At 47.1% G+C, this 14,418-nt stretch overlaps 1 protein-coding gene across 5 annotated transcripts in view; it reads right to left on the reverse strand.

Moving 5' to 3' along the window:
* Nucleotides 1-2,071: 2,071 nt before the first annotated feature.
* The window catches only part of DPP8 (dipeptidyl peptidase 8), a 35,097-nt gene continuing 22,750 nt past the window's right edge, over nucleotides 2,072-14,418 (reverse strand). For 3 of the 5 annotated variants that reach the window (XM_056346350.1, XM_056346352.1, XM_056346353.1), the window contains exons 18-20: nucleotides 14,162-14,304; nucleotides 13,309-13,420; nucleotides 10,312-12,704 (exon numbers count right to left, since the gene is read on the reverse strand). In XM_056346350.1, coding sequence (XP_056202325.1) covers nucleotides 12,582-12,704; nucleotides 13,309-13,420; nucleotides 14,162-14,304 — 378 coding nt within the window. In that variant the 3' untranslated portion in view covers nucleotides 10,312-12,581. Of the gene's footprint in view, nucleotides 2,153-10,311; nucleotides 12,705-13,308; nucleotides 13,421-14,161; nucleotides 14,305-14,418 lie in introns of those variants that run through there. The other 2 variants (XM_056346354.1, XM_056346355.1) reach the window with 2 other exon arrangements.

Here is a 14,418-nt window from a genome sequence, read left to right on the forward strand (position 1 = left end):
CACCGAGCTTTAATCACCTCTAGATCCAACTATGGCTCTTTCTGCTCGGCGCGGGCAGAACGATGCCACTCGTGGCACAACTTTCCCACGCGCTGTGGCGTGCGGCAGGAGAGCCCATCGCCCACCAATTTGGGGCTGCGTCGCATGCTGCTCTCTGGGCTCATTGTAGCACCATAACTCATTGTTCAAGGAGACCTGACCTTTTTCTTAATTAGCTTAAAACTGCACAATTAAAAAAAAAAAAAAAAAAAAAAGGAAAAAAGGAAGAAAGGGAAGAAAAAAAAAGAAAAAAACCCTCCGTAAAAGCCAGTCGCAAATCAAAAGAGGCAACAGTGAGAGCAAGCAATGTGTCACCACAAGTGTCCAAGTCAATGGAAACCTTGTTAGGTGGGGAACAAGGGTCTCCACTAACAAGCTCTTATCTGTGTTTTTGTTTTCTATTGAAGGTGCATGTCATTAGGAGGAGTGTTAACAAGAGCTCTCAATAGCTTCATATGGCCAATGGCCTCTGAATATTCATGAAGGTGTGAACAGAATGTGGGAAAGCGGTGGAAGAAAAGGCAAGAAAAGCAGCAAGAGGGCTGATTGTGCTGGGAAGAAAGGACCCAGGGCTCTGTGGGAAAAAGGGATCCTGAATCCCTCAAACAAGAGTGTATTCCCCAGGCAAAACCTGTCCTTCAAGCTGCACGGATGGTATTGATGGAGCGAAAGATGTGGGATTTTTCTGAGCAGCAGTGGCAGGGAACCAGTGTCTGTCATTTTAGGTGACAGCGGTCAGATTTGGGTTGTTCTTAAACTAAAATCACAGTGGCCAGTGGCCTGGAGACCTGAGCGTGAACAATGTAAAACCTAGACGTATTTTCCAGCCTTACTTCTGTCTGTGTGTCAAGTGCCTCTTATCCCACGTGTCTCACCAGTCCTCCCAGGGATGAACATCAACGCCCCAACACCTGCTGCATGGATGTTGCAACCTCAACGCCCGGTGCTATCCTCAATATTACTGCACAATACCCAGCAACCAGACTGGCGGAGACAGGCACCCTGCAGATGCCCATCACTTTCCACTGGGGAAGAGGCAGGCACCTATTTTTGGAGATGTGCAACCCTCTCGCCAGGCTTATTGGGTCCCAGGAGGGATCCAGAGGGTAATTTTTTGCTGGATGCCTGATATTGAAGAGGGGATGTGCTCACGGGGGATGGAGAAGACGGGAGGTAAAGGAGCACACCCAGATGCTGCTCCAGCACCGCTGTGCTCGCCATGCAGGGGGGAACAACGCACCTGCACTCAGATACCTGCTGCCCAGCACTGCCTCCCCACACACCTCCCGGCATCCCCACCCCTAGAAAAACCCAAATTTACCTCCAATAATCCAGCAGGGCTGCCCTGGAGGCCAGGCAGGGAAAGGAAAGATGCTTTTCCTACAAAACACCTCTGTAGGTTTTGCAGCTGTGGCTTCTGCACCATCACAGGGCCAGGGATTTTGGCTGGGCTGTTTTAATGCAGAGCTCTCGCTTTGCTTGTTTTGGAGCAAAATTATACCACAGAGTTGCCTCTTCTTGAAAGGCTCCAATCTTGCATGTCAGTCCTGGATAAATAGTTTTCATTCAACAAATCAATGAATAGAAACAAAGTACGGCAAAATAATGTCAAGTCATTTCACTGATAACGACAGCTGCTGGGCTGCACGGGAGAAAGGGAGAAGCAGGAGGGGGGTGCGGGGGAATAGATTAAAAAAAATGTAAAAAGCAATGAATCACAGCTGGGGGGAAAATCATAAAACCGCAAGGCACCACTGCTCCCACACAAACGTACATGGTATTTACTCATATATTTCTAAGGAAATTTAAAGTAGAATAGAAAAGGAAGGGGCGGGGACGGGGACAATACACACAGCGCAAGAGAATTGTCAAAACCATCTTCATTAGAAAAGCAAAATTGGTGGTTTTTTGGCATGAAGACCCAATGCAGAATGCAAAGCAGCGCCACACCAAGTGCCAAGCGAGCGGGCTGCACCCCCAGCCCCACACCACCGCCCCTTCCTCCCACCATGACTTCCTAACTCGCTGCTTTTCAGTCATCATTCGCTTACTGCCGGGTTTCCTTATCAGACGAGCTCTGTGGCGCTAATAGCTTTGTCGATAGGAGAAGAAGCTGGGGAAAAAAAGAAACCAGGCTGAGAAGCGTTTTGCAAGTGTGAAGAAAGGGGGTTTGGCTGCCCAAGGCCAGGAGGACAGCAGAGCCAGGCAAATGGGGTTTTTGCCGAGCTGCAGACCGGGTGCTGCCAACCACCCGCTTCACAACGTACCAGCCTGGCTGCCAATGTGGGAGAAGTTTCCTCAGGCTCCACGCCTGCCCTGTCCATCGGGTGGACAACCCACCCAGAGCTGCTGCAGGCGCCTCGCTCCCGCCAGGCAGCCCAGCAGCGTTGAGTGACAGGGTGACGTCTCCGACATCTTGCTTGATGTCCTGCCACTGCCAAACTGCCCCAAAACAACCCAAATCCTCTCCCCACAGCAAGACGGGGTGCACGGCTAAGACGATGCCCTGCAAAGTCCGCCTCTTAAATCCCGAGCTGCAGCTGCTCTTTGTTTGCTCTGTGAAGTCTCCCTCCCAGGCCAGCACTCTGCATCCTGCCCCAGCTGGGCACCTTCCCTGGCTCTCATGTTTCTGCAACCTTTTGTTTGGTTTTTAAGTTATGTTTTCCAGCAAAAAGCTGCTTGAAGTTAATAAATGGCTCCTTGCAGCTCCTGGAAGCGCTTCTCATGGACACAGCAGTAAAATGGCCCTTGACGAAAACACAGATGCTGCCGAGCAGCGTGATGAGAGCAGAGTCTGACACAAAATGTTGGTTCAAGGGGTTTTTCGGGCCTCTTTCCCTCACTGAGGATGTGTTAAGGCAGCTTGGAGCCCTCCACCTCCTACCAGACCCCAAATGCACAGACCTTGCCCAGGGCAGGATTTGTCCCCGGAGGGTTGCTGTTTGAAGAAATGCAAACCTCAGAGTAAGCGACCTCCAAGTACGAGAGACCCTGAGAAGATGGGAAATACCAGGAACTCAGTGATTGCCCGGGAGGAAGCCCTGGGAAGATGGGGCTGTGGTTCAGAGCTCACCTGGCAGCTCCATGCTGTCCTTCCCAGAGGCTGCCCCAGGACTGCTGTGGGGAGCGGGGACCTGAGCCTGCCACCTCCCGGGACAGAGCTGCATGGAGGTGGCTGCTGGAAGAGCTGACTGCCCTGCAGCACCGGACACTGAGTCTGCGCATACAAGTGAAACTGTAACCTGGATCAAGTTGTACGATGTGTCTATTTAGACAAAATTTTGCTTGGAAGTCAACCTGAAGAAAGCTTCCAGAGGCTCAAATAACTCTGTTTCTGCTCCATTCCTGCAAGTTTGACTTTCCATTTCAAACAAGCTTTAAATTTTCAAGTAAAACACTGTCAAACAACACTGTAAAAGGCTTAATTCAAAGTGCAACATCTCAGGTTTTCTCCTGCCAGGATTTTGCCTGCCAGAGCAGTCCCTTGCTGTTTGCTTTTAAGAGAGGAAATCTGGAAATTGGGAATTCCTTGGGAAATGCACAGCCTGGTGCTGCCGCCTGGGGAGTAAGCAGGGAAAGCTTGTGGAGCCAACATGCGATGGATGGTGCCTGGGCAGCCTCAGTTAAATGGCACTGGTTCTTCATGGATCTGTTGGCAGGGGCAGCCAGGAGAACTATCATTTTGAGAAAAGACTGAAGGAAAAAGCAACCCTTTAATCTCAGCTACCACTTGCAGTTTCATTATTAACCCCATAAGGTGAAGAGAGGGTTTATTTTGCTTAGGCTGTAAGTTCTTCCAGGAAAGATTTTCTCCTTACACTATCCCAGACCAGCACTAGGCCCCCAACATTAAAAATAAATCACAGCTTCAGCCCTGAAAGGACTTTGCTAAATCTTCACTCCTTTCTCTTGGGTCTCAGAAACACCCATGGTGCAAGCACTAAGGACTGCCAGCTGGAACCTCGTGTAGGAAACAGGGCTCGGGCTGAACCATGCAGGGCGTGATGCCGAAAGCAGTCACCCAGCGAGAAGCAGCTTTTCCAGAGCAAATTATCTTAACGTCACAAACCCCAAACAAGGACTCTTGTGGTCTTACACAGAAGGATTCAACTTGCACCAGCCAGAGCAAGCTAAGCTGCCCTCTTGCATCAAGGCCAAATTTTAAGCATCGCTTCATCAACCAGCCACGACAGCAACACAACCATGGCTGCTGGCGTGGGATTTCAGGGTTGCTGCTGTGCCGTGGCCATGGGAAGCTCAAGAGTAGTGTGGGGAAAGCCCTGCTGCTCTGCACTGTGCCAGGCCACAGAGGTGAGCGCTCTCCCTGACACCCAGGGTATTTTCTGGCTCCTTCCAGCAGCAAGCAACAGAAAGCACACCTGCCCACTAGCTGGCTGCGTTGCAAATAAAACCCCCTTTTAAAACATGGTGGAAAACATGTTTTGTTGCAGCCTGAAAAGGCTGTGAAGTACTCCGGCTCCGGCTGCACCGATGCGGTGGGAAGGACAAGTCTCCATGGGAACTGCACGCTTGTTCATCCCCAACAGGCAAGCCAGCAGCCCCACAAAGTGCCACTGTTGACATCTCACCAGGAGTGGGGAGAAACCCATGCCAGAAAGCCCAATGAGTTGGCAGGGCACTTGTGGCTGAAGAGTGACTTGCGATGCTGTGGCCATTTGCTCCTGCAGTTCCTTGCCTGGCAGCCAAGGTGGGGTTGGGACTGGGTCCGAGCAAGGGTCCTGCCGCTCCCCGGCCTGCGGCTGCCACTGACGCCGGTCAACGGAGGTGCAGAGGGAAAGGCAGGATCCTGCACCCTGGCAGCCTCTCCAGGCACTGACCCAACCAGGGTGACGGGAAACAGATTCCCTTCTTCCAAAGAAATAGGAAAAAAATTTCAAAGATTCCTAGAATTTCAGAGGAAAATTAATGAAGTGAGGAAAGGGCTCTGCCGGCATCCTGGAGCCCATCGTTCACAGCAGGGCTGTTGCAGCTGTAGCTAGTGTGCAAGCATACGCCAGGACAATCCCTTTCCTGTTACACCCCCTGCACACACACACTTCACAGTATTGGAGGGGCCATGGGCAAGCAAACCACCCTGAAAATGATGCCCATTAAAACCAGGATAGGTCTTTTTACCTGGAGTGTGTGGGCACCTCCCATTGACAACGCCAGCGTGACACTGCTGCTGCAGGCAGGTGAAGCTGGTACATGCACCCGTCGTGCCCAGCTGGGTCCCGCCGCCCCACACCAGCCCCACGGCAAGTCTCGCACCAAAGCACCAGGGCACTGACATTAGCTATGTCTGTATTTAGGGTAACAAAGATAGGACAAGCAGAGCTCACAGCCAGAAAAGTCTGGAATTTAACTTAAAACCTCTTGGGCTGGTACATCCAAAGGGATTTTTGCTCTTTTCCCACCAAATTCCTTTTAAGAGCTCCCAGAGATGCCAAATGTATTCCTGTAGGCTTGAAAACACTGCGGGGAGAGCACTCAGGTGGCTCCCTTGCTGCACAACGGGGCGTGACAGTGGCTTTCATGCCTCCCCTGCAAAATTAGAAGCGCACTAAGCCACGCATCTTCCTTGAAGAGCACAGCTGCTTTTTGGTCTAACCAGGACCTGTCCTGTGTTTTAAAAATCAAAACGTGGGGGGGTTAATGGGTTTTTGCTCCTGTGCAAGCGGTGGCTACGGATGGGAGACAGCGCTCAGAAGCTGTTGAACCCACCTGCTGAAACACTCTGAGAGCAGTTAAACTTGCTCAGGCCCTGGCATCGGGTTTCTCACAGGAAATTAGTCTTTTATACAAAGCTGGAGGCTGAGCACTATCTCCTAGCTCATCAGAAGAACACAATCACCGTGTGTTTCTGTACCACGTGTCACAAAGGGGGCTGGGTGTGCAGCTGCGTTTCTCTCGACTGGGATGTTTTGGACTCCGGAATGCTGTTTCATGTCCCTTGCATACCTGGAGAGAAGGAATGAGGAGGGCAAGGGGAAGGGCTGGGTCCCTGCAGCAGCTTTGCCCCGCACAGGGCTGGGCTGCTCCAAACGCCTCTGTCGCCAATCAGCAAGGCACTCAAACCCAGAGCCTACTGGGACAGGTGGCCACAGGTCTCAGGCAGCTCTGCCCGAATACTCAGGGTGGGTTGAGCAGGGAAATTCTGTTGAGAAACTATTAAAAAAGAAATTGTGTTTCTGGGGGGGGGGGATTAGTAGGATTTATTGCTGTCCTTCAGCTTGCAGGGACGGGAAACCGTGTTGAGACAGGATCAGCTCATCCCTCCCATGTGGGCCACCCCTGCCCCAGCTCACTCACCCCTGCCTGTCTGTATGCCCCAGCTCCTTCCTCCACTGGACCTCTCCATGCAGATCCAGTGCTGCCCAACTGAGTATCCAACACGGGGCTCAGCCTCCTGCACTTGGCAGCATCATAACTGGGAAATAACTGCCACCCAAGTGAGGATATTCGGCCGTAGCAGAGGACTTTGGGTGCTTCACCTGATGCAAAGCTCACACTGATCTCCAGAGCTTAAGAAATGGGTGGCTGCGCTAAGGCGGAGAGTGGGACTGCATAACGGCTCGTGGAATTGGTTTCCTCCTCTTCTGTGAACACAGGTTGATAAATGGTTACTTAAAAGACCACAACTCGTTTTCCAAAGTAATTTAGAATTAGAGGCACAGCAAAAACGCTCATTTGTCAGCATGACACAGAAATGCAGCGACCTGCTAATTTATCAAGCCCAACCTGAGGAACGTGCCCCTGCCCGCAGTGCCTGCACAGGAGCAGGAGCCATCCTCGCCATGGGAGAGCTGCTCGCTCCTGAAGCTGCTCCCAGCTGGCACAGCCCGTGGGTGAAACAAACGCTGCTTCAGGCTTGTTCCATCTCTCCAGCCCAGCCCAAGAGGGCTGTGCCAGCGTGAGCCAGACTCTCTGTTCCTGCACAGCGGGAACATTTTATAAACCAGCAGGACAGCACAGATGGAAAATGAGTTTACAATATTAACATTTCCAGGATTAAGACCCATCGGTGTTTCTAAATAGCACAAAGAACTGCCAGAGTTTATATTAAATGATACTGCTGAAAGCTCACCTCGATTCCCCTGTCTCTGATGACTGCAGAAGGGGCAGCTGCAGGGCAGTTGTAGCTCTCCCTGCTTATCCCACCTCAAATGGCAGGCCATCACGAGGCCTCAGGGCACCTGGAGGAGGACAGAAATGCTTTGCCATAATAAAATCCTCCAGGCAGAACAGCATGTGGATAAACCTCCCTCCCTACTCTCCGGTGATGAAGACACAGCTACACACCTAGCTCAAAGGCACCAGCAGGTTCCACCACCAGCCACAATCCAAAAGCCTACAGCCAGTTGCTGGTGTGACACTCTGTCCTGGCTTGCATTGCACAAGGGCTGCTGAAGGCTCCTGGGGAAGCTCTGGCACATTATGGTAGGGCCTTCACAAACCCCAGAGGGAGACACAATGCAACTTATCAACACACCATTAGTTACCAGCTTAGTTCTGAAAGAGACCAAAACAGGGGGTGCTTCCCTGTGGGTGAAAAATCAGGAATTAATGAGTAAAAACATGAACCCTGACTGCCCTGAGTCCCCCACCAGCCCTTTTGGGGCAGCACTAAGCAGAATCAGGGTGCCTGCAAAGCCCATACTGTTCACAAAGACGTACACGAGGCCCAGCATGAGGTCACTGTATGAAGATACATCTTTTGGCAGAGCTTGTCTGCTACACGCAGGTCCCTCTGTACTTCTGCCTGGACACCAGGACCACCTCCTCCCCTGTGGGCTTGGCCCACCTCAGCCATGGAGGATGCGCTGTACTCGGTGCGACAGCTCCGGCTGGTGGCTGCCAAGGCTGCTGACAGCATTCACACGGAAACATTCAGGAGGGGGAAACAGTGGCGCCAAGCTAATGCCCGATCTTCTTATTTGTATCAAACTACCTAACCACAAGGGACACGAAAAGTCACAGGTGCTTTTGCTGAACACCCAACATGTATACAGAACGCACACAAACATCTTCTATCATTGCCGCTTTCCACAGCACAATGAAAGAAGAGATTTAATTACACATAAACTCTACTAAATCAAGAAGAGAGACAGCTGAAAACGGGGGGGGGGAGGGGGGAACATTTAATTCAATTTATTTAGCAGCATCTTTATTGCAACAAAGGTTTTGTAATAAAATGCATCAAAACTAATGTCTCCACTTTACATGATTAAAAGCCATGTAGCTAGAAAGGTGGGGGAGGAAGACCAATAAACCCACTGGAGTGAGACATGCAATTCTGTTAACGCAAACAGCAGGCACTTCATGTTCTAAAATTAAACACCTGAACTACTGTGCAGAACATCCAAGTAAAAACCGCATGAAGATCTCTCTTCCCCTTCCAAAGGAGTGGCCCAGAGAACCATGAGGGGCACACAAAAAGTCTTTACAGGATTCTGGTACTCAAGTAAACAGGCAATTCAAGGCAGTGTCCTAATCTGGCTGATTATTTCATTTATTTATACTCTACTATTGCCTCATCAGAAGTCGAGCATCACACCAGCAGCAAAACAGCCTGCCACACACACGGACACACACAAAGCAGAAACATAACTACTTCTTCTGGTAGGGAATAAGGGCTGGGACCCTCAGGCTCAGAGTTTGCGAAGTCTCTGTAATTTTCCACACAGGCTCAGCCGTACAGCGCGCCAGGGTTAAAGCCTTACTACACCACCCCGCTCAGAAAGTATTTCCATAGCCTGTTCTCAAATGCCACTAATAAGCAGGGAATGCATTTTCCATTCTAATATAATGAAGTTAGTTGATTTTCAAAGCTCTGCTTGGTGCTTTGAACTCATTATTTCATCAACTTTATAAAAATTAAACAGTTCTGGGTAGACAATAATTCTACTTTGTTCTGAATAAAAAGAGATAATTGAAAACAAAGAGGGGGTAGGAGGTGCAACTTCAGTGTGAAGGTGAAACCCAACAGCTTTGCACATTGCACACTCAAGAGGAATTACCGGAAGCTATGTTAAAACAGGGCAAAAGAACGTGCTTCCACTAGAAACAAGCACAACCAGTCCCAACCACTGCAAACGAGAAGAAACCACCAGCATCAACACTCAATGACTTCAGCACCTCATTGCTCATATCCCCAGATTTCATATATATATTTTTAAATGCATGAAATTAATACATTCATCTCAAAGATACCTCTGCAACTAATATCCACCACCCAACAAAGGCTTAATCCTGCTCCCGCTCAGAGCGGATGTCCTGCTGGGCACAGAGGACACCGCTGCTGAAGGCAGAAGATCCTCCAAAGGGACATACCAATGTCTGTTTTGGGAGCCACAGGGATGATTCCTCCTCACATTTTCGCCTCACAGACAACCTATGTGCTCTCCCAGGATCTCACTAGTTCCCCTCAATACATTAACCAAGACATTTCTGAACATGCAGGAAGTGACAAAGTATAACCCCAAATATCAAACAGGCTGGAAACCTCTTCCTGAGTGACACTACCATCTCCTGGACTATAAGGTGCAACCTCATCCTGCAGCAAGCAACTCCAGCGGCACAGAGCAGGGCAGAGCCACCACTCTCCACGCCACCCCAGCGCCAGTCCAACACTTTGCCATACGAGGTGCAGGACTACTACTCCCCCAAAGTACTGACGCAATGCTCCTCAGCACTAACGCTTTCCTACCTCTGCAGTCTCACTTGCAACAGGCTTTGCCCTTCTTTTCCTGTCACTGGGACTTTAGTTGTTCACAACACAGGGCTGGATCAGACCTCACAGAAGGCATCTCTCACACCTTCACCTACAAGCAGGCACCTTTTGCAAGAACTACAACTCTGATGATAAATCCTCGCAGCACTTCCACAGGATAAGAGAGCACAGGGGTCTTAAAGTGCTTAACTACCGTAAAAAGGAAAAAAATATTGTAGAAAAGAAAGAAATACATAATTATGTTGCAAAATACAGTACTTACAGTATGTTGTACTTCAATAGCTTTTAGATATATCTATTTAAAACAGCGGAAGAATGCATTATTAAAAAGTTTTATGCTAGCACTTACGACATCCTATGCTAAATCAAAACCTAGCCTGGTTTGCTGCATAACATTTAGTTCTTCCGTTCCCTAAAAATCGCTGTTTGATGAAGGCCGTTTTTGTTGTTTTTCAAAAAAAATGATCAATTTAGTCTTAGAAATCATATACATTTACATTCAAGGGTAATCACCTCTAGAAAAAGAACAATAACACCCCTAAAAGCAAGTTAATTTAATATTGAACAAAATATAAACAACCTTGGAAAAGGTGATACTATCCACGTGTAATTTTATACATATATGTATATATGAACAGATATAGATATATGTATATATAATACAGCATAAACACGTAAGAGACACAATGGAGTTCCATAGTAACAGCTTATACTTGCCTCTACTCACTGTTGTGTTGTTCTAGTTGAAATACATCAGCACATGTGTTTGTGTCTTAATACTGACTATAGCACACTCCGTAGGGACGCTGCATTCGCTTCAGCCATAATTAACTACTAAGAGAAGATGTTATAGGAGCTGGGCTCCTTCCCTGCCATGCCCTTCCCAAAATAAAACTGTAAGCCTGTTACTGACCTGTTAATGGTGTTTTAACTCATCCAGTTATAATCACTGTGATCTGAAAACCAGAAAACCAGTCCAAACCAAACATTCCCACCTGGGGGGAAATCTGCATTTACTGCATGCCCGTCTGCTTTGGCTATCTTTTGTGTGAGCCAAAAACCAGATCCCGTTCTTACACACAGATTTTACAAGCGTGTAACTGCACCAGCTCCGATAGCTTTGGTGCACATGCCCAGCAGCCTATCTGACAACTGATGCTGTTTGATACAACACAGCCAGATTGTGTTAAATCCCGGAGTTTCAGGATCAAGCTGAACAGTACAAAAGCAAGGAAAATGCAAGGTTACAACATGTGGAGTACTAAAAGCATAAACACTGAGAGTGATTCCAGATTTTTAGAAGATGAAAAGAAAATCATGCTCTGCTTCTCTCTAGCAGCAAAACAGGGGGAAAAAAAAAAAAAAAAGAAAAAGGAAGTTCTTAGGTTTCTAAGAAAAACATTAAAACTTATAGGAGTCTTAGAGGCAAGCCCCAAGGGGAGAATTTCCTGGATTAAAAGAGAATCATTTTGCTATGGATTTCTATCCTAAATGACCTGTTGCAAGTTAAAAGTTACTCCACACACTTATGATGCTTTTTAGCCAAGCCTGCTGCTTAGTTAAAACCTCACTAGCAAAAACACAACTGGGATTGCATATCCTTTAGGCTTAGCAGGGTTACCTAAAGCTCTACAGAAGGGGGGGGTTCTCAAATACAGCATCATAATCATGCTACACAGCAGTGCTAGAAAGGACCCAGGAATGGAGGACTGAACAGAGTATGAGCCTGGGAAATAGTCCCTCAAATTAAGCAGGAAATTCAATGAAACAATTCATATTGCCTCACATAAGAGTGTTCGCGAGGTCCCTCCTCACCAAATCTTCTGTAGACCTTTGAATTACAGCATTGAATTTTACAGTTGTAACAGGATGCATATACCTGTATCATGCTGATGTGACGGTAAGAAAACAGTATTGCAAAACCAGCTCCAGAATGAACATCAGGGGAAAACGTCAATGAGAAATGGGCTGCACTTTTAGGCTTATTTTAAAATTTACAGAGTTTCAGCTCTGTGACTTGTTAGTTTGCATTTCAGAATTAAAGACTGTTATGCCCGTTATCACAATAAAATATCATTTCACTTCTTCACTGAAATCAAGTATAATCAGGATAGGATCTCAAGCTGCTAGGGTAAAAAAAAAAAATAAAGTGTATGAATTATCCTGGGGAGAGAAGAAATCATCAAAAAGAACCTGTCATCAACCAAACTGAATCCAAAATTTAAATTCTTTAGGAGGCAGTTTAAAAGTCTTTCTTCTTAAAAAAGAATTAACGTCTATGTAGGTGATGTGTCTAACTTGTGACCAGCTTCTAAGGAGTAAGACACATCCCTTTCATGAAGCACAAAAGCTGTATGATAGCATTTAAAATGTAATACAAGTTGTAACCATTCAGGTAAACTCTTGCTGTGTAGTGAGTAAATCATCCAGTATTATGTAGTAAGATACCAAGGAACACACTGTAAAAATACATCAATTATGTCATAATGCTTTTAAAAAGTGAAGATCTGGTGCTGTAGAAGTACGTTATTTTCAGTTTCAGCTCCTCTCCCAAGAGAATACCCATGGTACTGCATCATACCACAGGCATTTGATTTTATTTGCATCTTAAGCTTTAAATTATTACATCACTGTATTTTGATCTCCTGTATGGCACCAAATTTACTTTTAAAAAAGTGTCTCTGTGTGTGTGTACGTGTGTGTACATGTGGCAGGCACCAGAATGCAATGTTCCACGCTATTTTCTCTAGTTTGCTATATCTTCTCGTTCAGTAAAGCAGCCAGTGGAGCAGAGTTCTGCAGAGGTCAGTTACATTGCCTTCAGGGCAGCAATACGAGAGCCCAGGTTCTCTTGCAGGTAATACAGTAGATGGAGTTCATAGTGCTCTCCCGACTCAGGTACCCTTATACTGTGTCTCTCCTGAGGGTAGATCTAAAATATAAAATAAAGTCGTTAAGTATCCACAAGAGTTGTGGGCACCGACATTTAAACTGGTCCCCAGAGACACATTCAAAATATTGATGTAATCTCCCTGCATTAACTCTGCATCTGAGCTAATACACCCCATCATCCATTGCCTGAACCCAGAGACAACCCCCTGCACCCTCTAACCCAACTAATGCTGTGCTGGAGGTGACCAGCCTGGCTGAACACAGGCAGATCCTGTCCAGAGCCACATAAACCAGCATGCTCCCACTTCTGCAGCGCAGTGTGGGATACCCGGGCTACACCTGCTCAGAACCAGCAGGGCTTAATTAAGTGCATAACCCTGTTCCACACTGCACAAACACTGCGGTACGCCTTCAAACTGCACATCTCCTCAGGAGCAGCCTTAACTGCTCTTAACTGCTCATTTGCCTAACATGTTTTCCATTCACTCATTAAATCCTCCTTTTCAAAAAATGTTAGGGTCAAATACCACAGTTTTATGCTAGAATTCCAAGTTGCCCAGCACAGCCATGTCACAAGTTCCAATTTTGGACTCCTCAGTCAGAGACAGATGCAAATTACCTTTGCATCCTGATTCTGGCCTTACCTGTAAGTCATACGGTTTCCCAGCTCTCACTAAAAAGCTGAGTAAAATACTAGTGTGTGCAAAGTGAACATTCTCATCCAAGAATCCATGTAGCAGCAGCAAACGATTTGGTCTGAGAAAAGCAAGAGACAAACATTTCTAGACAGCATCCCAGAACCTGCCAGTCTTTTCACAGTCCACACACATCCCTTCAAAAACAGTCAATAGAAAGAAAACATCTGCATTAAAGACAGTGATTCCACTATTGTAAATCGCTCTGGATGGACGTGTCTTCCAACCCTATACCTTCCTCCTCTGTAAGTTCTTCCTGCATATGCACGTCCTGGTCAGCCGTTTTATCTGTATATCTTCTTTATTCTCAGAAGTATTTCCTAGCTTGGACAATACAACAGCTTAACACCTGCTCAGAATCAATGCTGATTTTCAGCTCTTTGGCAAGAAAGCCCATGGTCTCGGCCTGCTCTGCAGGCAGCCCCATGCTGATACAGCCGTCAAGCATGCAGAAAGCATCCCGATCAACTAATTTTTGTCTAGCTTAATGGGGTTCTAAAGTGCTAATCATAATATGAAGGTATGTTTGTCATTTCTTCAGACATAAAAGACAGTCCTTAATTACACTTAGTATAAAAGGGATTACATGGAATGGCCTGTAATTATGCAAATGTTCATCCAAGTATTACGTTTATTAGTGTTGGGTTTTGGTCTTTTTTTTTTTTAAAAAAAATTATTATTTAATATTAGCATTTGTGATTCCAGGATTCAATTGCCAAGAACAGGGAGATAAAAACATGTCTGTGGGGCTTGAACTTTCCTGGTAGGAAAAGTAGAAGGCAAAAGACAGAACCAAACTTACTCAGAAGGAAACTTCTCAGCTTGCATGGCCACTGACCCTAGGTAATACCCCTGCTCATTGTGATCCGGGTGGCCCATGTAGCGCTCCGTGTAACCAGTGTCATAGAAAATCCACAGCGTGACAGGTGCTCCAGCAATGGCAACCTGCAAGTTCAACAGGGCTCTCAGACAAGGAGGGGAATGACACCACCTGAGCTGCTGATACAGGAATGTCCTTCCCTCCCACCCACAGCTCTGTCCCGGTGCAACTACAATTGC

Source organism: Falco biarmicus, chromosome 7 (assembly GCF_023638135.1).
Source record: "Falco biarmicus isolate bFalBia1 chromosome 7, bFalBia1.pri, whole genome shotgun sequence".
Classification (NCBI taxonomy): Eukaryota; Metazoa; Chordata; class Aves; order Falconiformes; family Falconidae; genus Falco; species Falco biarmicus.